The following is a 23,316-nucleotide window of genomic DNA, read 5'->3' as shown; positions in this document are numbered from 1 at the left end:
AAGAAAGAAGTATAGATTTTGCATTTTTTGTGCAAGCAAGGGGAGGTAGATACTTGGGAATGGATGTGGACACCACTAGACAAATGGTTCTGGGTGATATATTTAGGTAGGCTAAGGTTTGAGGCAAAAAATTGTCAATTGTGGCTGCTTTATGTGCCATAATCACTTTAGTGAGAAGCTAAAAGACACTAGGGAGATTGCACCTACAAGGTTTCACAAAGATCTAACGGCTGGGCTGCAAAATTTGTCTGCTCAAGTTTTATGGTTCAAGCAAGTGAAGTCTAATGTAAGTTCAAGTGGTTGGTTCTCCTAGTTGATGCATTTGTTTCAAGATCACGTTGATGAAAAGTTAAATTTGATTATAGAGATTATGCCTTTAGAATTTCATAAGGCGGAGGAAGGAGATCTAAGTATTTGAGTCCTCAGCTTGTTGCTTAGACTTGTCCTTCATTACTCCACAGTTCTCTTTTTGGGGTTTGGAGGCATACTCCATAGACAGTGGTGAGCTCTAGCAAGGTGAAGGAGACTCTTTTCATCCCTAAAACTTGTAAGATGATTCTTGCCAAGGATTAAAAGTTTGAAGTGATGGTATCATATATGACCTTCCTTTAAGTTTATTAGTTTTGATGACTTCTCGAAGAGGTGGTTCTTCTTGTGAGCTTCTTCAAGGTTAATAATGAAGGGTTAAAAACAAGGCTTCCTACGTAAGGAAAATTCTATCACAAACACTTTGGCAAATCTTCAATTTCATTTTTGGCTTCACTTTGGGGTTTATAAATTTATGTCTCACAACTTTGCCTAAAAAGTACTACACATCATTCATATGGTACCTAAGATAAGTGGTGTCCTTGGACACAAACACACACTTTGATTACTTCAGCTTTAAACTAATTTTTTATAGTTGAATATAAATCATATTTTTTATCATACTACACCATTATAAATAATGTTAAAGTTGTCAATATCATCTTTCATCTGGTCTATGGATTGTGAATAGGCATTTATGGATCTTAAATAGTTATTAATGACTTCTCCAATTTTGGCATATCCTAATTACACTCAACCTTTTATTTCACACGTGGAGAGTAGCCCCGCTCCACCATTGTGGCGTGGATCTTCCGTAGCTCCTCGTAAATCTCCTTGTTCTTGCGTGCAAGATCTACTGCGACGCCGCTCGAGCGGCAGAGATCGCTGACAAACTCTTGGAGCTCACCACCGAGAGCTCGGTCCCGTACGTGATGCTGGCTAGCATCTATGCTACGGCCGGGAGGCACAATGACACTGCTCGAGTGGGGAGCATGATGAAGCAATGATCGCTGGCCAAGCTGCAAGGAGTAAGCATGATCGAGATCGATGGAAGGGTCCACAAGTTTGTTGTTGGAGATGCTTCGCACTTAATATTTATTATATAAATCTTGGAGGTGTGTCGATACAAGAAAGCCCAAGTGTGCTTGGGCAGTGCCATCGTATTGTATATATCAATCGTACATTACAACTAACGGAAGTGAACTACTCTACGACATAAAAGGAGGGTTTAGTAGTAGTTTGGGGTTTCGAGAAACTTCATGCATATTTACATGGTTCTTAGATATTTAAAAGGTGATTATGCTATAGTTACTTCACTAATGAAGTAAAAAAACTTAGTTGATTATATTGCTTGGTGAGTTTTAAAATTTCAAATACATGATTTTAATGTTGTTCATCACTAACATTCTATGGTTGATATGATACCCTTTCTCAAGCTCTTCTTTCTTCTTCACTTTTTTATCATGTTTTTGATTAGCCTATTGTTTTAGCATTTGTGGATTTTTTGGAAAAGGATTCCATGTTGTCGATAGTTGTTGTAGTTGATGTTCAATATGTACAAGATGTGGAGCAAAAAATTCACCTTCCATTAACAAAGTTCGTAATGCTCAAAATTTTAAATAATAGATCCGAAGGCTTTGCAATGGGTTTGAAATCCTATATCACTTGCTACATCACTTATTTATAACTTGCCATTTAGGTATTTATATTTTTAATATCCCCTTGAGGATAATCTTCTTTATTTTGTGGAGACAATTATAATGATCATTTATAGCTAGTGGTATCTTTGATCTTTATTCCACACTTTCTCCATGTCCACTATAATTTTTTTATTCTATATGGGTATATAGAAATCATCATGTGATTAAGAAGCTATACAAGTTTTTTTATTAGCCAAAGATGCAACATGATATTATCCAATATGTGCGTAGTTGTGTTTAGTGCTAATTTATAATACTCTTCCTTGTGCTGTGGAAAGACAATTGAAGTCAATTGCAATTTCCCATCTATTTGAGTTAGTAGCATTTAATTTGATGGGGTCTTTTCCACGGTCGATTGTTGGTAATGAGTATGTCATCATTGCTTCTAATTACTTAATTTGTTGGGTGGAAGTTAGTGCTCTTGTTAGTGTGTCTGTAATTGTTGTTAGATATTTCTTAATCAAGTAGTATTCCAACATTTCTATCCGGTGCAAATTCTTTTCAATAATGATCTTGCATTTATGGCTAAGGCATTTTACGTTTTAACATCTTGATTAGAGATACACCATACTTTCAGAAATGCTTATCATCCATAGTCAAATGGTTTGGTGGAACGGCTGGTTCAAACCTTCAAAGGGATAATTGTGAAATACATCAAGTTTTAGCATTTGAATTCAAATAGTTATTTGCAATTTCTTTGGTATACGTATATCACAAGTGTGCAGAGTTTTATTAGTGCTTCACCATATAAACTTTTATATAGTCATGATTTGAGACTACCAATAAAGTTAAGTTTATTTTCACGATTGCCACGAGCTGCTAATGCTAGATTTTAGGATTAGTATTTGACAAATATTCTTCTATTAGTTTGAGCAGAGTCTACCAAACACTAAAGAAGCATATAAGTGGGACAAGAATAGTGCTATAACTCTCATCATCATCCACTTGTGAAGTACAAAATGGGTGATTTATTGTTAATGCATTTTCCCAATCTTATAATATGTGGTTTGTTTAAAGGGCTCTTTGTTTAGTGGAAGGGACCATATCAAGTGTTATGCCAAGTTGGATCATAAGTTTATAAGGTTCAATATGACATTCAATAGGCTAATCCTTTAAAAATTGTGTATATGCAACAACTAAAACACTTTGTATAAAGTGATTTAGAACAACTAACACCATCTATAAATGTATTGATGCCTCCTCCTAATGTTCCTCTAGATCCTGGCCCATTGACTAGAGAACTATAACTTTCCATCATTCCGAGAATAAAGGATGGTGTGAAGTCCAAGTATATAGCTATAATATTGTATAAGAACATTAGCCTAATGGGATTTTAATAGCTATCGGATTGGTTTTAATTTAGACCACTCACTCCTGTATATAAGCTAGGGTTTTTGGGCTAATTGATATGCAAATTTCTGTATTTCATTTCCATATTCATAGTGCCTAAATTTAATTAGGCACCCAAATTTAGTATATTTTATCTAACTATTAAACTACCAGAGGTAATTATCAAACACAAGTCTTTTATAAATATTTATTTTATAAGCTAGTTATAACATCTTATATTATAACTCATGAGTTGTAAAATATCAAAATATTGGCATATTTTTATTAAGGATAATTGACATATATGCAAACTTTAAAGTATTGTGTAATATTACTTTAAAGTAAGAAATAATAATTGCTACCAGAAATGTTTTGCTTGCTTAATAGTAGTGCTTATTATTTATTAATCCAATTGAAATCTATAATTATAAACATTTTTATAAGTTTTAAGAAAAAACTTTTTCTTACTATATAATAACCAGTAGATGGTATAATAAACTAGAATATACAAGGAAATGCTTAAGAATTATAAATTATAAATATAAGATTATTCTTGATAACAATAAATGGTAGAATATCCCAGACTATACAAGAATATTTTAGGTATATCCACCTCTAGCTCTCTTAGTGCTATATAATTCCAATTAAAAATATTATTTCAGTCTATAGTACATAAATAATAAATAATCAAGCATAGAATTGAATAAATTTTGTTCTTTTTATAGTTTTACTGAAAATAATACATTGTGTATTTCTTACCAATTCTAATGAACCTTAGAACTGAAATCCTACAAAGTCATACAAATAGGCTCTTGTCCTTTGAGGTTATGGATTGTGTCTAGTTGAGTGTTAGTGATCTTTAAACATGTTGTAATAATAATGTCAGTAGGTTGCACTGCAAGACCTTCAAAAAAAATTTAATAATAATAATATTAAAGAGTAGATTGTGGACAGAAAAGAATTATTATAAGATACTTTACTGCCCTAAGCTGCAATGGGGATTTTGTAGTTTCAGTCTTTATAAAATTAACTTCATAAGTAATCTATTATTTATATAATTTTATAATAATATTATCATATTTATTTTAAAATTATTATACCATTTTATTTATATTATTCCTCGGTTAACACAGTGTGAGCTGATAGAATTCCTTGAGCCTCTCCTTGTGGAGATGGAGGCCATGTCTCTGTTCTTAGGGAAAAAAATAAGCAATATAAACTCCTATTTGCAATGTTAGAAAGCCATAGACAAAACGGGGCTAGTGTGATCCAGACGAGGCACATAGATCTTGATCTAGCAGCAGCGTCTAGATGCTCGTTCCTTAATCAGTTCTCCAAGAATCAGTCAGCGCTAGAGTGGGCCATAGAAAAAATGCGACCTGACAGAGGTGGTGATGAGATCAGGAACATTTATGATAGGATAGTCACCTCTATGTGGGTGATCATCTGAGGAGCGATCTGAGGAGCGAGCACCCGCGGCACTTTACCATTAAACAAGTCAGCTATTATTGTCCGACGTTTTGTTCTAGGCGAAATTCGGGGTCTTCTTGAGTGATAGCAGGGACGCGATTCCACACGCGAGCAGCGCCCCCGCTGCAATCTTGCCGCCATTGTCAGTGCCGAACTCGGCGACATTGATCCTGGCGTCGATCCATTTGTAGAGCGCGAGGTAGGAATTGGGGCCGAGGAGTGTGTAGAGCAATCGCGCGGGGGAGAGGATCGCCTGGTATGCTGCTGGGAGGTAAGCAGTGAGGCCGAACGTGTCAAACAGGGTATCCAGGAACCAATCGCTGTGGACCGAGGCGGCGACTCCGTTGACGACGATAGTTCCTTGGAGAGTCAATGGATTGAAGAGGCCGGGAATTCGTGTGACTGGGAGGGGAGCCATCAAAATCGAGAACGTCTTGCGCACGCTTGAATTGGACTCCACCACCTAGAGATGGTTCGTCAGTTTGGTTGACACAAACCAGCTTTGAGCAGCGTTGGCAGGAAATGCAGGCGCGAGAGCTCAATGGTCTTTGAGTGGGATAGTTCCAGGTTGACGAAGTCACTCTTCTGTCTCGGTGCCCGAAAGCGTAGATTTCACTGAAGTCGAGCCTCCCGTTCTTGAGCGTCCCAACCTTCACGACAGGACCAGAGAAAAAAGTTTGGTGGAAGCGGTGATCAGTATGGATACCTTGTCACCGATTTGGAGCTGGCTCATCATCTTCGTCTCGCCCGTGGAAGTATGCACCGTTGCGTCGCGTGGGAAGCACGCCCTCACGCACAGCAGCCGCGCCAAGCCCAGCACTCACTCCCATAACACCAATGATGCAGAAAGGTGCCAATGGTCCCAGTCCCGAGTAGCCTCCAGCTCCCAACACACCCGTGATTGCACCTCCTATTGCTCCTGCAAAAGGAAGGAACGGAGTCGACGAGAAGAACTTATGGATCATCCTCAGGTACCTTTCCCTGCTTCTTCTTTGCAGCCACCAAGCAAGAATCTTCGAGCTGCCTGATCTACCTGATCGCTGGAAGCGTTTGCGAGGAAAAGACGAGTTCCAAGCGCTTGTTGTAGATACTGTCCACGTCACTCCCGGTCATGTACACGCCACAGCCACTTCCTCCAGCGTTACTTGGGCAAACAATCTGGTAAGCAGTCAGTGAATTTTGTTACTGCAAGATAATCACATGGAGCTCACTAAACTTACAGCACTCTTGCGGCCATAGTTGTCTGTGAACACGAACTGTGTCCCGGATGAATCTGGAGCCACTGGTTGCGACCATCTTTCCAGTCGTCAGCACGAGAAAAAACCAAGGTACTTGTGACCTTTAGCTTGAGGTCCTCGGATCCTCCCCAGTCGCCATCTATCTTGGCAGTGTATTCCTGCCTTCAGTCTGGGTAATCTTCTGGCAGACGTTGGTGATTGCAGGAACCGAGCCCCAAAGCATTGCGGGAGTCTTTGATGCGAGAAGAGACGACGCGATCTCATCGCCAGTGGTTCCAATGAAGGTGTTCGGCTTGCCTTTGGTGAGGCCGGGAGTCGTAGCTGTGAAACTCAAGTCTTGCGCATTGCAAACGCTGGAGATCACAGCAAGAACAAGAATAAACGTGACGAAACTCTTCATTCTTTCTCTCCTCTATAGACTTCTTTTTCCAACTCTGAGCTTGGATCCTTGCTTATAACCCTTACAAATGCTGTGAAGTCTGTCATCTCACACTAATCAAACTTTATTTATCGATTAACAAAGTTTTAAAAGCTCTGCTACACGTGAATGAGATAAGAATATTGCGTTATACTTGAAGATCTCGCCTCTGTAGGTCCTGCTTATGTGTACGAGAGATGAGAGAAGGCCTTTAAATCGATCGATCTTGTCCGTTTGAAGATGATCATGTATGTGACGGCAAGAAAAATTAATAGTTTCATCACAGACGAAGAATCAAGCTATTCATTGGCATCTTAGTCATGCATTGCAAAAGAAAATAGAGACTAGTATATTCCTTTTGAAAAAGCCCATCGAACATAACGAAGAACAGGGTGGGGAGATTGTGGCAAAGATCATTCCTAGGTCCCCCTCCGGATATTATGCTTCCTGTGTCGCGCACCTAGCATTACAAGCATTCTCTTACCTTTCAGATCCTGTTGACGAAGGTATGAAGAACCTCAACCTTCAGGGTTTTGAAGTGTAGCAATACCATCATGCGGCGAAGAGATCTGTGCTTTAGATGCTTGTCCGCGATCAGGTGCCTCGAGGAGTAGCTCCAGTCTTGGGCATTTCATGTAGGAGGTTGAATGATGAAGCTTCCCGCTTTCAAGAGATAATTTCATGCAAAGGAAATGGACTAACCAGAAGAGAATGGTGCAATGAGCACTTCACCATCTTTGCAGAACTTTAAATCCCTCTGGGAGAGCTACACAAGAGTTTCTATCCATCTGAAGGATGTACTTTATTTTCCTGAAGGTTCACATCAGAAATAAGCCAGGTAAATCTTCCTCATCCAGAGGAAATCATATAAGAAGGGTCAGAATAATGTCAAGGGAGAAGGAAAGTACTTTCTCTAGTGGGAGAATATTCTCTAGAATCGTTCACAAATGTCTGCGCTCAGGTGCAGAATCCCTCTTTTAATTCTACCTATCCATTGCTTTGCATTCCTACCTCCAAAACAACAAGAATCCTTAACCCCCAGTGGCTTTGTGGGTTGGGCAAAGGGATATGACCTGAGGTTCAGATTTATGCGGGCCACGATTGCCACAATTCCATTCTCAAATACGATTGCCACTGTTCCATTCTCGTTTGAAAATGGAACAGTGGCAATCATGGAAGCTGTGTCACCCGAGCCATGAGCTGGAAAGTGAATACAATTTGCTTATTACTTGATCTTAGTGTGGCTCAAATCTTAAGCCAAGTCCTCATGTGCCAGCGTGATTTTTCCTTGCATGGCTTCTGGCTTGCTTTCTTCATCAAGGAGATCATGAGCAATCTGGAATTTGCTACTTTGTCAATGTATCAGTTCCTTGAAATGTTGGAACTAGGTTGCTAATGCCAAAGTTTTCAACGTAGATGATCTTTAAGGACGTGGAGGAAATCAAAAATATAGAAATAGTAATTAATATATTACTAACTAAGAATAATTATTACTATTACTAATATATCTTTTCACAATCAATTATTAAGAATAAATTTAATATTCCAATTAAAATAACACAGTTCTAGTATTTATATTAGTAATAATTATTCTTACTAATTGTTTTTATCTTTCCAATATTTATTTTTCATATTTCCAAATAAGTAAAACTTTGAATGTAATATTAATAATATTATTTTTTAGTGTAGGTCTAGATGGTAATATCTAAATATATTCATATTTCCAAGTAAATACTAATATTTTTATTTAAAATATATAATAATTATTCTTATTAATATTTGTTTTACTTTAGTCTGGGTCTAAGTAATAATACATTGGTGTTCTTTAAATGTTATTATTTTTAATATATTTTATAACAATATAAGCTATAATCAATTTTATCTCATGTATACACACACACATATACATATATATGTGTGTGTGTGTGTGTGTGTGTGTGTATGTACTACAACAATATTGTTTAACTTTCTACAATGAGTTATGAACCCAGAGAAATAAAATATGTATCAAAAGTATAATATTTAACTAAATCCAAGTTTTGATAGAATTATTTGTAAACAACAAAGTATTTAAGTAAACACTAGCATTGTGTTGCCATGCCCTAGGATGGAGAATGTTGTCTTGGTTACATTAGTTATAAACCAAGTTCATTCTTTTGCGACAGAGCAAGCTTTGCTGCCTAATTAAACATTACTTTAGTTTAAAGTAAATTTAACTATATTGACACATTTTTTTCTGGGTATGGATAGTATATAAATTATTTTAACACAAAAACTTATAATGTTATTATTCTGAGTCTGGGTAAAATATACTTTTGAATTAAGTAGTATTGTTTTAGATCTTTCCATGCTACTCATGAAAAGAGTAATTTCAATATTATAAAATGTTTGTATCACATAAATTTTATTTTCCTAAATATTCAATCAATGCTGATTCAAGGATTTGGTAGATATTTAAATTGATAAACAACTTTTCTTAGTAATTATTTATTACTTTTGTATAGGTCTGGGTAGTGACCTACATTTTCCTGCAAAATTTATTTTAGAATTATTATTCTTGGTGTTGTTTAATGTGTACTATATATAATATTTGGTTTAGTAGTGTACTCTTTTAGTATGGCTTAACATATCTCTTGTAAAATCAAGATAATAAAAATTAATAAAAATATCCTTTTCGTTTAAAATAATAATCATTTTTTATTAACTAATTCCACTGCAATACTAGTTAGTAATAAGCGAAATAAACCTTGATTTTGAAGTTATTTGTATGTGTTTTAAAGAAATGCTAAAAGCCATTGAACACTAGAATATTCATGAATATTCTAGGTATATTTCTTAAACTCTAAACAGATATCTTCAGTTCGGGAGTTTTATGTTTATGGCTGTTAGCATTCTTTTAGTTTGAGGGTCCACTGGCGCAAGGCGAGAAGAAGCGCTTTGAGACGGGTTCTAGTGTCCGGATCCACGAGATTCCCGTCCGAGTCGAACTTTGGCGGCGCTTGAAACGCCGCAACAAACAGCTCGGGCTTGTTGATGAAATGGAGGTCGAGGAAAACTCCCACCTGTCGCAGATGATATTGGGCTCTGCCGCCTCCAAACCCGCCCCCGGCGCTCACGATTGCGGCTGGCTTCCCGGCCCACGCATTTGGATTCCTCGACGCCCAATCCAATGCGTTCTTGAGTGGAGCTGCAAGCAACAAACAAGAACATAAAATGCGGAAAGAAATCAAGAGGGAGGACAAAGAGAAACGGTGAGAGCGCAAAGAAAAGTTCCACCTGTGATGGAGTAATTGTACTCCGGGCTTGCAAACAGCACAGCGTCCGCCCCAAGGACTTTAGCTCGAAAATCCTCCACGACCCCCGGAAATCGCCCGTCTTGCTCCAAGTCCGTGTTGAGGAAAGGGAGCTGGGAAATGTCCACATGCTCTAGCTCCACATCTTCGAAGCTCTCCTTGACAATCTCGCGTGCTACAAGCAGCAACACAATTACCAACATAGCTAAAACAAAGATCTTACCTGCGCGTACGAGACCACTGTTGAAAGAGCCCTTCCTCAGAGACCCGGAAACGGCGATCATCTTGAGATTTCCGCCTCCCATGGCCGCCGCAGCAGTGGTTGTCGATGCAAATCTCTTGCTGCTGCTGGGGATCCTAGCTCCTGCCGTGACAAATCTCACCACTTGGCTCATTCTCTCGATTGAAATAGTAGGAAAAGAAAGAGAGCGCCTTACTTGTTGGACGAGGGCCAGTCGCTCCAGTGGTCAAGCTTAGAATATCACCGGCCTTTATAAACTCGCTCACTGACGCTTCGAACACCACCACCTATTCTAGATCCTTCTCAGCACCCAAGAGCTCACGCTTTGCTTGTAAAGACGGGTTCTCCTGACATGAGCATGACATAAAAGCTTTTCACTTTCATTAAACTTCGCGTGAAAATCATAGAGCTGATCCTGCACATCAAGGGCTTGAGTTAGAAGCGATAATTTTTTGTGAAGAACTTACGCACAGAAATTAGCCGAGGGAGTCGAGGTGAGCTTGCAGTTCTGTAATGCTGATGATAGGGGAAGTTTTGATATCGTCTTGACTATACTCTGCCTCGACGATGTTAAGCACCTGAGAGTAAGCCTCCACAACGTTGGATCTGGAGAGTTAACGCTCATTAGCACAAAGCATGGAGAACGCTTGTTGCATAGGTTACTTCATAGGCTTCAAAAGAATGGAGCGGGTATATGGATTTGGCAGATAAAGGTTCATCTTGGATATCACATTTGGTAGCTCCTCCTTGAGGGAACAGTCCACCTATAAGACAAGGTGAGAATCTAGAAAAGAATTCAGATGTAATGACGGGATACCTTAGAAATCACTTCCGCAACCTTTTCAGGCGTTGCAAATGCCTGATCCTTGAGAGCTCTGTTCGCTGAGACAGAAACTCTTACGGCTGTGACCTGCTCGTAATAGGCCCCCTTGATCGACGAAAATTGCAACTGGAGAAAAACTCACCTTAGTCACGAAAGACAGCATGGGCTCGACAGTAAGTTTCGTTACGGACATGATGAACTGTTCGCAAGTAAGCTTGAGACCCTTTTCAAGTTCCTGTAACATGGAAAGCGTCAGCAAAACACTGCAGCAAGGCAAACGGACACAACCTTTTTGGCATCCACTTGATTTTCCAGGACTCGAGGAGAAAATGTGCGGGCCAAACTTGTTCTACTTGTGAAGTCGAAGACTGATGCTTGGCCTCTGAGAATACGGCGTAAATGGTCCTTATGAACAGGCACCTTCAGAAAAAAAGCCTACAAGAGTTTCTTTCAATATACTCACGAGAACGTGTGCAAAATCAAGCTCCTTGTGAGTTACGGCAAAATCAATATCGAATGGAGTGATCTGTAACCAAGATGATCAGTCATGCAAAACTTAAGGATCTAACGCACCTGCTCTCTCAGTACTAACAAATGTTTGATCAAGAAAAGCTGACCATCCATTTCAGACGACTTCTTGACAACGAGTTTGCTGCCACGCTGAAAGAGATAGCAAGTGCATGAGTTTTTTAAGATCAAGTAGCATTCATGCCTGAATTGCCGCTGTACAGGTTCCCACAGCTTCCTGTAGATAATTGAGTTGCCATTTTCTCACACGAATGAGAAAAGCATTACCTGCGCGAGCCCAGTAAATATTGTAGGTTCAAGACACCGGTAAAGTTTTGAAAGGCACGCTAAGGTCTTCACCAGAGGAGGGTAAAGACCGTCCATTCCTTCCGATATGGCTCCTTCCTGTCGTCAGAGAATAAGATGAAAGTATAAAAAAAAACTTAAAAACCTCTGAAGCGCTGGATTCACTTTGTTTCATTAGTTTTGCAGGATAGTCGAGGTCTTCTGCCAGTGGCAAGTAGTTCGCAACCTACGTGATAAAAAGTTATCAGCACGGGGACATCTTCACCGGCAGTTCAAGGCCTACCTCGTTTCGCACGTAGGTTTGCACTCTAAATGTAAGCCTTTCTTGAACATCAGCTAGGATTCGCATTATTGTTGGTCTGAGGCCGGCAACAGGATCTCCCTTTCGGTTAAGTTGCTCCTCAAGAACTTCAAACTTCAAGATATCAACTAGCTCGCAGAGGAGATCTATTCTTGTCTCGTGTATGAACTTAGGCCGCAATGCATCATATAGGACGGTGCATCTACCAATAAACATCGGAATGTTTTCCCCAACAACAGCTAGAAATAGAGAACTTACAAAGGCTCAGTAAGAGAAGCAAGTTTTGAAGCTTCGGATGACGAGGATGGAAAGAAGTGAACAAAGAGCTGATGCTCGAACTGGCAAGCCTGGAGCACAAACCAAGTCAGGTCGTTCAATATGCAAAACGCAGACCTGCATGAGGTATGCGCAACCCGATCTAGTGAAAGGTGGTAATTCTTCTCTTTTAGCGTATTCCGAAATCCGTTGTTGTACAACGCCTTGCACCTGTGACAAAAATGCCAGCATAAAGTGTTTCAAGTCGACCAAACACTGATCGAACCAAGAGCAAGCGCTGTTCACAGTAAAGTGTTTGACAGTCCGAAAGGAATAACGCATACTCCGTTAGTTTCGTTCTGCTTTCAAGCGCTTCCATGAGAGGCTTCATCTGTTAAGGACAATGAAGAACACCTAGCTGGAACGAAGGAAAAAAATCACCTCACTTGCTGCTGCCTTAAAGCGTACATATAGAACAGAGGTCTCGATTCCTTCGGATAAAGCAGTCCCCTCTTTGAGGGCAGCATGCACCTGTTCGTCGGTAAGAACCTCAAAAATATACAAACACAAATACCTGCGCTGTTGTTTTCTTCATCACAGATTGGACGTGAGAGCGCATCATTCCTATTGCCCTTGACTGAAAAACTATTACGGCTGATCTCCGCATATTTCAAAGAAACGGCTCACCTGTAGCTGCTTAAATTTTAGCAGATAGACACCAGAGTCGGCATATTGCGGATTGCTGCTTATGAAAATTATGCAGTCGTCCAGACGTTTGAGTAGCGAAGGGAACTGCTCATTATCTACGCTCATGGCTGCTGAATAGAACTGTGTAGCAATCTGAAAATTGAACAGATCAGAGAAAAGAGGCAAGAAAAGAGAGAGGGAGAGAGATAGAAAGAGCTTAAACGTACGGTTTCCAGTTCGTCAAAGTAGACGAGTTTGCTTTTAAGTGTATTTGCGAATTCAGCAAGCCTATCTTTCTCCAAAACCAGCCGATCACAAGAATCATGAAGAGTTTTTGTTTTGGTGGCCACAGCTTGATGTTGCATTTGCAAGTCGTCGAAAAGAAGCAAGGTGTCATCCAGCTGCTCACACATTTCCACCTATGAACCTCCCATGAAAAAATGGAAAACAATTTACCTGCTCAAGAATACCATCACAAGTGTTCAGATGGCCGGTGAGAGTGTTCACATATTGGCGGTACTTTTCTTCAGTCTAAACAAGCATCGTTTGGAAAGCGAACAATGCATACAAGCAAAATTTACCTCAGATTTCATAGCAGACTCTAGATCCGAGTACCACTTGTAGAAATCTGCCGCTGCATGACCCAGTTGCTCGTCGATGTGAGGAGCATCCTGGCATCGAGTTTAAGCGAGTAAAGAAAAGGTAGTTCAGCTAAACTTCACCTCCTTTCCAGATGATCCGGTAAGATGCGAAGGCAAGGGCCGATCTGATGCGACTTGAGCCAATGCAGTTATGGCGGCATGTTGCTCGTCGCTCAAGGGCGCATTCTGTTTGGAAAAATTCCGAATCAGGGGCAGTGGCAGAAGGGCTTACCTCTTCCCAGGAAGATCCAAAGTTGTAAGCTCGAGCGATAGTGGGAGCCAACGCCATAATTCCCAAAACCCTAAAATGGTGCCTGGAAAACAAACAAAAATCAAAATATAGCAATGGTATCACCTTAAAACGATTTTAAGCGACGAATTGGATTGTTACGCCTCAGAGCAAGTGGAGCGTACGCGGGAGCAATCTTCGCACCGGATTTCTCTCGTCGTTCCAACTGAAAGCCCCCCGAGTGAGAAACGTCGAGGCATGACAGCCAATGAAGTTTGGCATCACTCACTTTTGACGAATTTTAGGAACGGGTGGCCGAGGAGCAGTCCCAGTACAATGCCCCTCGTGCTCGCTGCTGCGCACTTTGTCCCTGAGCTCTTGAATGTCGTGAGCACGATATGTGGTAAGAGCATCTTGCAGCTTGAATCTTCTGCAACAGGAGCGAAGTTAGAGAAAAAGCGACACTTTCGAACCTGCAAGCAGGATTTTCCCGGTGGAGCCCAAGTAGAAAGGGATGCAGTACTAGAAGGGGATAATTACTTCGGAAGCGCTCCCGGAAAAACACTGTCCTTGCTTTTTTCCGAGCGGACGGAACATTGCAAATCACCCACGGCGCTCGTTGACAAAATGAGCACTCGTTGCCAAGCGTAGCAATAGGCCTGTGCAAGCATCCAAATTGGGGTGATTGATAGCAGCCAAGGTCCAACTAAGATGCCCTTTGAAAAGTCTCCTGTTGATGGCCTATAAGAAAACGAGAATTAACGACGTTCGGGCCAAAGTTACCAATTTCCGGAGCACGTTTACGATATAAAACCCGGGAGTGTTGAAGACTCGCTCCACACTTGCCACCAAAATTTTTTAGTCTCGCACACCAAGCCAAGCTCGACAACCCAGTTCTGAGTTTGCTGCACAACAAATATCGTTTTCTTGTCAATCAAAGTGTGGCAGCAAAAGCAAAAATTATCCCACCTGACAGCGACTAGGCCTTTGGAGGCTTACTTGCAAACGTAAGGCTTATCACTGGCTTGGCATTACCTTATACCGACAATGAACCAAATCTTCATAGTGGCAGCCAATATTTCATGGCCAGAGGTATGGGCCCCTGCTTAGCATGTGGAGGACCTGACAGTGAAAAATAAACGGGAAAAAGACTAATCAATCGAGGAAGAGGGGAAGAACAATCAGCTCAATCAATTTCCCAGACAAACTATGAAAGTGATCAATCCAATCCACGCGATTACTGTGGAGATTGGCCTAGCAAAGATTGGCCCACCTGGAGAGGATGAAAAAACAATGATCTCGATCGATCGTCTAATGACGCGCGCTCCTTGGCGATGCTTGCCCGCCATGGCTTCCATCCCGGGGCCAGCGTCAAGGAAGCGTAGATCCACTCCAGGTGGAAGAAATCTAGGATGAACCTGGCGCCGCGCCTCGCTCGATCGATCCGCTCGTGAAATATTATTCACCCACAAAGCCCTAGAACTTAAATTTGAGCGGGAATCTCATGAGATAAAAGGTAAACATCAAACGGTCTAGGTTGCGCCATCGAGTCGCCATTCCGCTGCGAGCATCATTCCGGGAAAGATCTGCGCACTTGGCGGGCAATGCTCCATCCTGGCCGTCGGATCTATCACGAAAGATGTCGCTGATTGCTTGGCTGTTCTAGGAGTAGAGGCTAGAATCGACTTGAGAAATTGCTCTCTTGCGCTTCTTGGGGCGATCTGATCCTGACGATCCCTCGCCGGAGATCTTGTATCCATCGCCACGATCGATGGTTCTAGGAGTGCTCGATTCATGGAGCTTAGAGCAGGAAGCTCGCAGTCAGGGGGCTAGGGTTTTTCTGTTTTTTGCGGCTTGACGGCTGGAGGCGCGAGGCTTCCAGCGGATCCAGGAGAGTGATCGTCGGATTCGATTTTGGGTCTACCAGAGCTGCCTCGCAAGGTATCATCGATCCCACACCTGCATTCACTGGAAATTTCGGTCGATTGCAGGCATGAATCATTGTGTTCCCGAATGCGATGAATTTCCAACAGAAAAATCTCAGGAATCGCCAGCAGCAAAGAACAATCCAAAGTTGTGAGTGCTCTTTCCAGATTTTATTTTATTTTTTTGGTGTTGTTCTTGACAATGCTTACACTCTCCACTATCATGGCAGCTGCGAGAACGATTTCTCCGAGTTGATATGGACGAGCGATGGGAGCTTGGGCGTGATGCAAGTCGGCGGAAACAAGAATTCGCAGTGGGTCTCTTCAGGATTCTGGGGTAACAACAGGCACAGCAATGAGGATCGATTGGCACCCTCGAGTAGCAAGCCATCCAGCGACAACAGGATAAAAGATGGAACTTTGGATGCTGTGGTGATCAGCGCGGTCGGGACAGAGACCGTGGCTGCTACTACTGCTGCTGCTGCTGCTGCTGCTTACGAAGATGATGAATTGATCTCCTGGTTGCAGTATCCGGACGACAATCTGGATAAGAACAATTGCTCAGACATCTTCAGCACTCAGGCTTTGCATGATCAGTCCTCATGCGCCACCCAGGCGGCTCCCCGTGATTCGCAACAACAGGCTTCTAGCGGAGCTCCGACGATGGCTAGAACAGGGTCGAGGGACTCAGCTACAGATGGTGTTGGGATTCATCCGGCAGGGGCGTCACAGTGGGCCGATCCGGCGAAAAAGCCTCGTCATCTTGCCATGCTGCCACCCAAGGCTCACAAAGTCAACTCGTCGCTCAACTTCTCACACTTTTCTCGACCGGCCGTGATCGCGAAGGCGAGTTTGCACACGCTCGGGAAGTGTAGTACGAGCATCACGAACCATTTGCAGATGCAGTTTAAGAAGAACGATGCTGCGGTAGCAGTGGCACCGGCGGCTGCGTCCAACGGTGTTGTCGAAGGATCGATTGGCTCGGCTCCCACGCAGAGGAGCGCAGTTGCTCAAGAACAGAGCTCGGAGGCGCAGCAGAGCGTGAGCCAGTCGAGCTTGCCATCACTGATAAGTTGCACGTCGAGGAAAGAGGCGGCAGGGACAAGGGGAAATTGTCAGCCGAGCTCCAGTGCGACTGCTGCTGATGGGAACGAGCAGACGCTAACTTCGTCCTCGGGTGGATCCGGTCACAGCGCGGACGGAGCCAAGGGAAGCAATGCCAAAGGAAAGAGGAAGGTGAAGAGTGTGGACGAGTCTGCGGACTGCCAAAGCGAAGTAAGTGGTTGTTCTTTGGTGGTGTCTTGAACTTTTGTGTCGGATCTAGGACGTGGAAGGAGAATCGGTTGATGTAAAGAAGGCCCCGCCCGCGCGGACGAGTTCCAAGCGAAGCAGGGCAGCCGAGGTGCACAATCTTTCCGAGCGGGTACGTCGTCTCGGTTGTTCTCAAACGTTTTTGCATCATGAACGTTTTTTTCTCCTGGATCGCAGAGAAGGCGCGACCGGATAAACGAGAAGATGAAAGCTTTGCAAGAACTTATACCAAACTCCAACAAGGTAAGCTCTTTTCAAAGCTTTCTCCCGCTGAGAGACACCACTTTCTCTACCAGACGGACAAGGCATCAATGCTGGACGAAGCGATCGAGTATCTCAAGATGCTCCAGCTCCAACTCCAGGTACTTTCACCTGGATCCAGCAAAGTCTCATTGTAACAAGCTTTCTCTTTGTGTTCCTGGTCTCTTCCAGATGATGGCTATGAGGACCGGCTTGAGCTTACCACCAATGATAATCCCAGCGGGGATGCAGCACTTGCAAATGCCGCAGATGCCAACGCTGGGGATGGGAATGGGTATGGGGATGGGAGTGATGGGAATGGGAGTAATGGACTCCGCCGGGCGACCCTTAACCAGCGGCCCCATGGTAAGCAAGCAAAGCCCGTTCCCATATTTCTCTCCTCGTTCTTTTACCTCGTGCTCCTCCACTCACAGTTGAAAGGTTTGCTCTTATAAAACGTGGACTTCTGTGTTGTCTTGTTTCTTTGGCAGCCACTAAACATGACAATGGACATGTACCATGCCTGTATGTTACAGCAGCAGATGCAGCTGCAGCTACGGCAGCAGATTCAGCAGCAGCAGCAGCAACAACAAATTCAACAGCAGCAGCAGCAACAAATTCAGCAGCAGCAGCAGCAGCAGCAGCAACAGCAGCAGCAGCAACAACAGCAGCAGCAGCAGAAAACGGGTGGAGTTGTTGTTATGCAATAGAAAGAGGTTTGTGATCCTTTGGCTCTCTTTCTCTCTGTCAATCTTCTTCTCTTGCAGGTTTACGAGTATAGAGTGGGTATTCGGCGAGAGACAAACACTTGTAAAATGGGAGAGAAGTGGAGGCTACGTAGTACTTGCGAAGCTGGCCGACGAGCGAATGGTAAAGTGGTAAGTTAGGAGGCTTTACGTCTAGCTAGCGAGACCTGTGTAAAACAAAGCGGGCTTGTACAACACAGGAGGTTCGAAGTCGAACCTGGTAATTGGAACCTCGTCTCAAAGTTTTGTCTAAGTTCTCTACCGCGTGGCTTGTTTTCTGGCAACCTCTGTAAAGAGACGAGTGAGCTTGAAGAGAGATCCCGGGAACCTGGTTCCCAAAGTTCTGTTCCAAGTGGGCAAATCATGGTTCGTTTTGCACGCTTTCCTCCTCTGCAAGTGGAACTGTTGTTCTGTCCCAGAGAATATGGAGCTCGAGGGCCTCTTGAAGCTTCTGGAAGTTGAGAGAAGTGGAGTAGCAGCCGGCTGATTCCCGTACTTGAAGTTCTCCCACAGCGTGAAGATGTCATTGCTCGGTTTCTTTCTCTTGGACTCCACCACCATCTTTTGTAGCAGCAGCAGCAGCAGCGGTAGTGGTAGCGTCCTTTCTCTTTCTCGACGAAGTGGTACGAGTCGGAGCTTCCTCGCGCATCATGAGCTCGGCCAAACTCTTCAAAGCGTCCTTGACGGAGGAGGGCGACGCGCCTGTTTGAGGAGAAGCCAAAGCTGCTAGCCATGCACTTCTTGTTGACAGTCTCTTGGAAGTCGTCAAAGGCTAGCCGCCTCAAAGCTGTGCGTCGCTGGGATTGCTGGCGACTCGTCCCAATCCTCCCCGCCAAGCAGAGAGTATGGAGGCGGTCCCCCGAGTTCCATTCCTCGTCCAGCTCAGCCGCAGGAGGGAAATAAGGACGAGCCAGACCCTCCATGCAATCAATCCAGGGCCTGCTTGGATGGCGGAAGGGGTGGCTCCAATTCCAATACTTCCAACTTTTTTGTGGCTCCACAGCTTCAACTTGTTCTTTGAAAAATGCAGCACGTTTCTGCACCTGTGAATGCTTTTGAAACTCGTACATCCGCTCTGAGCCTGTCCCTGTCCCCCACTTTCATTTCGGGAATTCATGTCCGTAGCCGCACGATTGGAGCCATCAGGCTCGACTGCACCATATCCTGATCCCACACGTCTCTCCACTTGTCCATACTCGCACTATATATTGCAGGGGGAGCGGCAAGATTTGGCGAAATGCTTCGCGGCTGCGAGCTGCTCTGGTGGTGTCATTGCGATGAATGCAGCGAGAGTGTTCCCATGGATGAAAAAGCGTAAGTTGGATTATCGTTTTCGCGTCCTCGTTGGTGGCCTAACCCACTCACCGGTCCATCCTATCTTCTTCTCATGCTTCCAGTTGGGCACCGCGAGACTATCAAAAACAGCATATACACAGTGTTTTTGACTCTGTCATTCGAGGAAACGTACGAGAGGTGGCGCTGGTTTGAGCTTCCTTGACGCAGCTCAAGACGATCGAGTCGGTGTTTGCCGGATCGCGGGAAACGACGTGCATGCTGAGACCAACTGCTGCTGCACAGACGTCATCGACATTCTGAAGGATGGCAGTCTTGAATTTTCTGCCACCTTTCAAAACCTGAGAAAGCAGACAATCTCCAGAGTGATTCCAGGCACCCGGACATGGAGGATCGATCTTGCGCAGGCAAGAGTGGCATTCTCGGCGGCCCTGTCGAAGAAATCAGTGTCGACTAAGATCTTATTTGTATTAAACAGAGGTTAGTTTTGATCTGAGAGTAAGTTGATCGCGAATCGCAGCCGTCGGACTAAACAAAATCCAGCTCCGTCGTTCATCATCACTCCAAAATCCGGAAAGAAGATAAACGTCCCAGTTGTGGATGCTTCTTCCAGAGAGAGCTTTGCATAAAATCGTGCCTCGTTAACACTCCCACCACGGGAGATCCCTGTGAAGGAAGTGAGCATAAAAAAAGAGAGAAAAAAGAGAGAGAAACATACATACCTCCTTGTTCTTGGAAAGAACACAAAGATGTCTCAACGCAAGCTGCCGGAAGAGAGAGTACGTCTTTGCCAGTGACAGTGTCTCTAACACCGTGTAAGGCGACTGGTTCACGACTGGAGTTAGATCGAGCAGGCTCTCCACCTCCAAACAATTCCCCGAGAGAGATCGTTGAGCAGCCGGGTGTTTTCTCACGGTTTTCACTGCGATCTTCTTCGGCGAGTTCGCGGATCTCATCTCCAGGAGGACGTGGATGTGAGCTCGCAAAACCATCCCGAAAAACCTGTCCTTGCCGTCGGGTTCACGATCCAGCACCGGAAAGGCGTTGTAGGAACAGGCGGAGAGGACGTCAAGAATTCTCCCAATCTTCTCTTCGCGGTACAGTGTCACTGGAGGCGTCAGGATGGCATCACGAGCTGTAAGCTGGGACCTAAACGGAGGAGGAGCCTCCTTGAGAAAATCAAACCCCTTGATGTCGATGTGGAGCTTGAAGATCCCATTGTTGAAACAGTCCCCGACCACCTTGGAGATGAGCAGCACAAACATCACCAGCGGAAGCATCGATAAGTTGTTCGTGAGCTCCAGAATGACGACGCAGAGAGAGACCGTCATCCTCATGGAGCCACCGAGGAAAGAAGCAGCACCGATGATAGCGTACATGCTCTCGTCCAGACGGTCGTGTCCAAATATCGAAACCATCACCATGCCAGCGAGCCGGCCATAAGTTGCTCCACAGAGAATTGCCGGAACGAATAACCCCGATGGAACGAGGATCCCGTAAGTCATCAAGGCGAGCATATAGGACGAAGCCGTGAAGATCAGCAGCGTGATATAGTTGTACTCGAAGGGCGTACCAAGGCTGAAAAGGTTTCGTATCGCGTCCTCGGTGGTGTTGAATATAAGCCCGGCCAGATCGTTGTAGTGACCAGGAGGACAGTTGAAAGCTTTGTAGTTTCCAACGCGTCCGTGAGTCGGGCATTCTTCGTTATTTGGGGGGCATTGCCGGCATGGGGCAAGCCAAGGAAGGCCAAAGCTGCAGATAGAAGTGATAAACGCTACCAGCGCAGCATGAAAGAGCTTGGCAAAAACTCCTTTTCTACAGCCAAATAAACACGCATAAGTAGGCGCGAGAAGAAAAAACTTGAAAAAGTACCTGCTTTGCCACTTTGTGTTGAACAAGAAGAAATGCGCGTGAAGATGGTTGTACAAGCTTCCCAGTGTGCCGCCTATAACACCCAGAATTGCGACTGGAACTAGCTCGAGCAAACCATAGTTTACTCGCGCGTCTCCTACGTCGAAAAGTATCAAGCCACCCTTTCCGTAGCTTCCACAGTGACCATGGCGGCACCAGTGAATGCCGATTCTCAGGACGTAGGAGACGACTGCAGTTGTAAAGAAGGTCCTCCATAGCAGCGCGCTTCTCCACCTGCGAAGCCAGAAATGCAGCTTAACGATCAAGAGAAAGATAATGCGTAGAAGAAAATCCCTCACTCTTACCATGAGGCAGCTTCTTCCAAAGCAAACAGAACTCCACCGATGGGTGCTCGAAAAGCCGCAGCAAGCCCCGCGGCAGCTCCGCAAGCGACGAGATCCTGACGGTTTTTATCGTTGTCAAGAAGATCTAGCTTCGTAAAACCCAGCAAACGATGTGTAAAACCAGGCTGCCCGAAGAAAACCGCTATACAAGCGGCCATATGAACCAAAGGCCCAGCTTTACCACACATAAGACCGCTCGAAAGAGCACCAACAATTCCTACCACCTGGAAGATCAAACTCAAAAGATCGAACACGAAAGCACCTTCATCGATGAAGATTTAATGAAGAAACAACGCAAACCTTGACAAAAAATGTGTTGAAACTCAAGGCCGAGGAGCAATCGACACCATTGAGATAAGCTTCGACTTCCGGAACTCCGGATCCTGCCGCTTCTGGAGCAACGTAAATGCAAAGTAAAGCCGATAGTAGAACCAGCACGATATTGCTTCCGGCATAGACAGCGAAAGCCATAGCGATTCTGAGCCCGAAAAACAAAAAAAGAAAAAAATGGACCAGTTATTTCAAAGAATCACAAGTCGCTAGCAAACGAAAAAACACTTCTAAGAGACATCTCTAAGATTTATTTTTTCTAGATACTGATACTGTTCTTGCGGAAAACGAAAGAAATCATACCTGTTAGAAGCCATCAAATCGACTGTCGCAAGAAATCTCGTCCCAGCAATGTTCTCCACAGCCACATTGATCAAGAGAGACACGACGCCGGTCCAAAATCCAACCAGAAATACCAGGATCCACTTGCAGATTGTGTAATGGAGTATGCCGAATCGCGAAGTTAATCGCCAGTCTTGCCGATACAGATCATTCTCCACGATTCTGCAAGAAAAAGAAGAGATCACTCAAGAACATTGAAGGAAACGAGGAGAGAAAGAATCGCTACTCGTAATTCAAGCTATCCAATGCGCCCGGCTGGAGGTCGCCGGGCTTGTTCCCATCCAGCAGCGGCTCTGCCAAATCGATGCGAGCTCCATCTTCCATGGAAAACCTGGAAGAACCCTAGGCCCCATGAACACGAGAGTCATGTTCAAGTGTAAGGATATTCGCTCAGAATCTAGGGTAAATGGAATCGTCGAGAGCGATCATCGTCGGCGCTGGTCCGGCGCCCAGTGGCGGCTGCTCCTGTAGCTTCGATGCGGTTCCAGCGCCGGGGATTCACAGTAGAATCTGGAGGCATCGAGTGGTTTCATCCAGGATTCGCGTAGTAGCAAGCTCGGGCGTGATCGCGGGGCCATCGGACAGCGCCAAAGAGGAGGAGGGGGACATGCCCGGGTTTATCAAGAGAATGGAGCAGACATGGCTGATTTCCAAGGTAAGATCTCTCCCTCTCTTCGCAATTCTTTCCTCTTGCGATTCTTCGAAGAATGCGATCGCGTTTGATCGATTGATCCCAGCAACCCAGGCCGGTGGCTTGTTCTCGGTGCCAAGCTTGCGGCAAGAGAGAGTGCCCGTGGTGCAAAGGGACGGGCTTCTTCATCCTCGGCGACAATGTCCTGTGCGAGATCTCGTCCCACAACACTAGCTGCTACATTTGCGCTGGAAAGGTGAGCGATCGATCGATCGATCATCTCTTCCTCTTCTCGTTTGATCGGTTCTAACGAGTGGTAGTTTCCAGGGTGTTGTGGATTGCGATCAATGCAAAGGAACTGGCTATCGCGCAAAATGGCTGGGACAAGCTTAGCATTATCCTCGCGCGCTTGTATCAACGAAAAAGTTTTGTAAAAGCATATTCTTTGAACGGATATTCGTATCTTCTTTTCTAGGGTTTATCAGAGTGAGAGCCTTTG

General features: G+C 44.1%; 5 protein-coding genes across 5 annotated transcripts; 2 read left to right on the top strand and 3 right to left on the bottom strand.

The window, feature by feature from the left end:
• Positions 1 to 9,252: 9,252 nt before the first annotated feature.
• LOC9661036 (NAD(P)H:quinone oxidoreductase) lies at positions 9,253 to 10,308 on the bottom strand. Its single transcript, XM_002982420.2, has 4 exons — positions 10,192 to 10,308; positions 9,978 to 10,118; positions 9,738 to 9,929; positions 9,253 to 9,648 (listed from the first exon to the last, which is right to left on the bottom strand). The coding sequence occupies exons 2-4, from the start codon at positions 10,057 to 10,059 to the stop codon at positions 9,347 to 9,349; spliced, it is 576 nt and encodes a 191-aa protein (XP_002982466.1). The 5' UTR covers positions 10,060 to 10,118; positions 10,192 to 10,308; the 3' UTR covers positions 9,253 to 9,346.
• Positions 10,309 to 10,354: 46 nt separating this feature from the next.
• Positions 10,355 to 15,195, bottom strand: LOC9661477 (conserved oligomeric Golgi complex subunit 3). The gene is given in 26 exon segments (XM_024687704.1): positions 10,355 to 10,410; positions 10,467 to 10,601; positions 10,659 to 10,759; positions 10,813 to 10,905; positions 10,961 to 11,053; positions 11,107 to 11,223; positions 11,282 to 11,344; positions 11,392 to 11,478; positions 11,531 to 11,563; positions 11,614 to 11,730; positions 11,777 to 11,857; positions 11,915 to 12,134; positions 12,191 to 12,279; positions 12,326 to 12,418; positions 12,474 to 12,578; positions 12,629 to 12,718; positions 12,762 to 12,824; positions 12,875 to 13,027; positions 13,102 to 13,275; positions 13,331 to 13,405; positions 13,456 to 13,701; positions 13,748 to 13,970; positions 14,034 to 14,474; positions 14,528 to 14,649; positions 14,714 to 14,866; positions 15,018 to 15,195. Coding segments are annotated over 21 exon segments (2,280 nt in total). The 5' UTR covers positions 13,805 to 13,970; positions 14,034 to 14,474; positions 14,528 to 14,649; positions 14,714 to 14,866; positions 15,018 to 15,195; the 3' UTR covers positions 10,355 to 10,410; positions 10,467 to 10,471.
• Positions 15,196 to 15,282: 87 nt separating this feature from the next.
• LOC9661035 (transcription factor PIF3) lies at positions 15,283 to 18,219 on the top strand. The gene is made up of 9 exons (XM_002982573.2): positions 15,283 to 15,685; positions 15,736 to 15,820; positions 15,900 to 16,944; positions 16,994 to 17,092; positions 17,158 to 17,223; positions 17,277 to 17,342; positions 17,413 to 17,586; positions 17,712 to 17,936; positions 17,988 to 18,219. The coding sequence occupies exons 2-8, from the start codon at positions 15,738 to 15,740 to the stop codon at positions 17,928 to 17,930; spliced, it is 1,752 nt and encodes a 583-aa protein (XP_002982619.2). The 5' UTR covers positions 15,283 to 15,685; positions 15,736 to 15,737; the 3' UTR covers positions 17,931 to 17,936; positions 17,988 to 18,219.
• A 1,487-nt stretch (positions 18,220 to 19,706) lies between these two features.
• On the bottom strand, positions 19,707 to 22,547 carry LOC9661476 (chloride channel protein CLC-c). The gene is made up of 7 exons (XM_024687614.1): positions 22,413 to 22,547; positions 22,148 to 22,348; positions 21,815 to 21,992; positions 21,476 to 21,738; positions 21,132 to 21,404; positions 19,982 to 21,074; positions 19,707 to 19,925 (listed from the first exon to the last, which is right to left on the bottom strand). The coding sequence occupies exons 1-7, from the start codon at positions 22,508 to 22,510 to the stop codon at positions 19,818 to 19,820; spliced, it is 2,214 nt and encodes a 737-aa protein (XP_024543382.1). The 5' UTR covers positions 22,511 to 22,547; the 3' UTR covers positions 19,707 to 19,817.
• A 45-nt stretch (positions 22,548 to 22,592) lies between these two features.
• Positions 22,593 to 23,284, top strand: LOC112350762. Its single transcript, XM_024687559.1, has 3 exons — positions 22,593 to 22,841; positions 22,924 to 23,073; positions 23,145 to 23,284. Exons 1-3 carry the CDS (start codon positions 22,593 to 22,595, stop codon positions 23,208 to 23,210), a joined length of 465 nt encoding a protein of 154 aa, XP_024543327.1. The 3' UTR covers positions 23,211 to 23,284.
• The last annotated feature ends 32 nt before the right edge of the window (positions 23,285 to 23,316 follow it).

The sequence above is a fragment of the Selaginella moellendorffii genome, unplaced genomic scaffold, assembly GCF_000143415.4.
Source record: "Selaginella moellendorffii unplaced genomic scaffold, v1.0 SELMOscaffold_54, whole genome shotgun sequence".
Lineage (NCBI taxonomy): Eukaryota > Viridiplantae > Streptophyta > Lycopodiopsida > Selaginellales > Selaginellaceae > Selaginella > Selaginella moellendorffii.
This window is presented reverse-complemented; position numbering and strand designations above follow the sequence as displayed.

What these genes read in the sequence shown, in the direction of transcription:
- LOC9661035 (XM_002982573.2), top strand. Translation starts at nt 15,738, where the DNA reads ATGAATCATTGTGTTCCCGAATGCGATGAATTTCCAACAGAAAAATCT. An exon ending in TGCTCCAGCTCCAACTCCAG is followed by an intron (nt 17,343 to 17,412) that starts GTACTTTCACCT and finishes GGTCTCTTCCAG; the next exon opens with ATGATGGCTATGAGGACCGG. An exon ending in CCTTAACCAGCGGCCCCATG is followed by an intron (nt 17,587 to 17,711) that starts GTAAGCAAGCAA and finishes TTTCTTTGGCAG; the next exon opens with CCACTAAACATGACAATGGA.
- LOC9661476 (XM_024687614.1), bottom strand. Translation starts at nt 22,510, where the DNA reads ATGGAAGATGGAGCTCGCATCGATTTGGCAGAGCCGCTGCTGGATGGG. An exon ending in TCAACACATTTTTTGTCAAG is followed by an intron (nt 21,739 to 21,814) that starts GTTTGCGTTGTT and finishes TTGATCTTCCAG; the next exon opens with GTGGTAGGAATTGTTGGTGC. An exon ending in TTCTTTCCAAGAACAAGGAG is followed by an intron (nt 19,926 to 19,981) that starts GTATGTATGTTT and finishes CTTCCTTCACAG; the next exon opens with GGATCTCCCGTGGTGGGAGT.
- LOC112350762 (XM_024687559.1), top strand. Translation starts at nt 22,593, where the DNA reads ATGGAATCGTCGAGAGCGATCATCGTCGGCGCTGGTCCGGCGCCCAGT. An exon ending in AGACATGGCTGATTTCCAAG is followed by an intron (nt 22,842 to 22,923) that starts GTAAGATCTCTC and finishes GATTGATCCCAG; the next exon opens with CAACCCAGGCCGGTGGCTTG. An exon ending in GCTACATTTGCGCTGGAAAG is followed by an intron (nt 23,074 to 23,144) that starts GTGAGCGATCGA and finishes GGTAGTTTCCAG; the next exon opens with GGTGTTGTGGATTGCGATCA.
- LOC9661036 (XM_002982420.2), bottom strand. Translation starts at nt 10,059, where the DNA reads ATGGGAGGCGGAAATCTCAAGATGATCGCCGTTTCCGGGTCTCTGAGG. An exon ending in CAGTGGTCTCGTACGCGCAG is followed by an intron (nt 9,930 to 9,977) that starts GTAAGATCTTTG and finishes TGCTGCTTGTAG; the next exon opens with CACGCGAGATTGTCAAGGAG. An exon ending in GTACAATTACTCCATCACAG is followed by an intron (nt 9,649 to 9,737) that starts GTGGAACTTTTC and finishes TGTTGCTTGCAG; the next exon opens with CTCCACTCAAGAACGCATTG.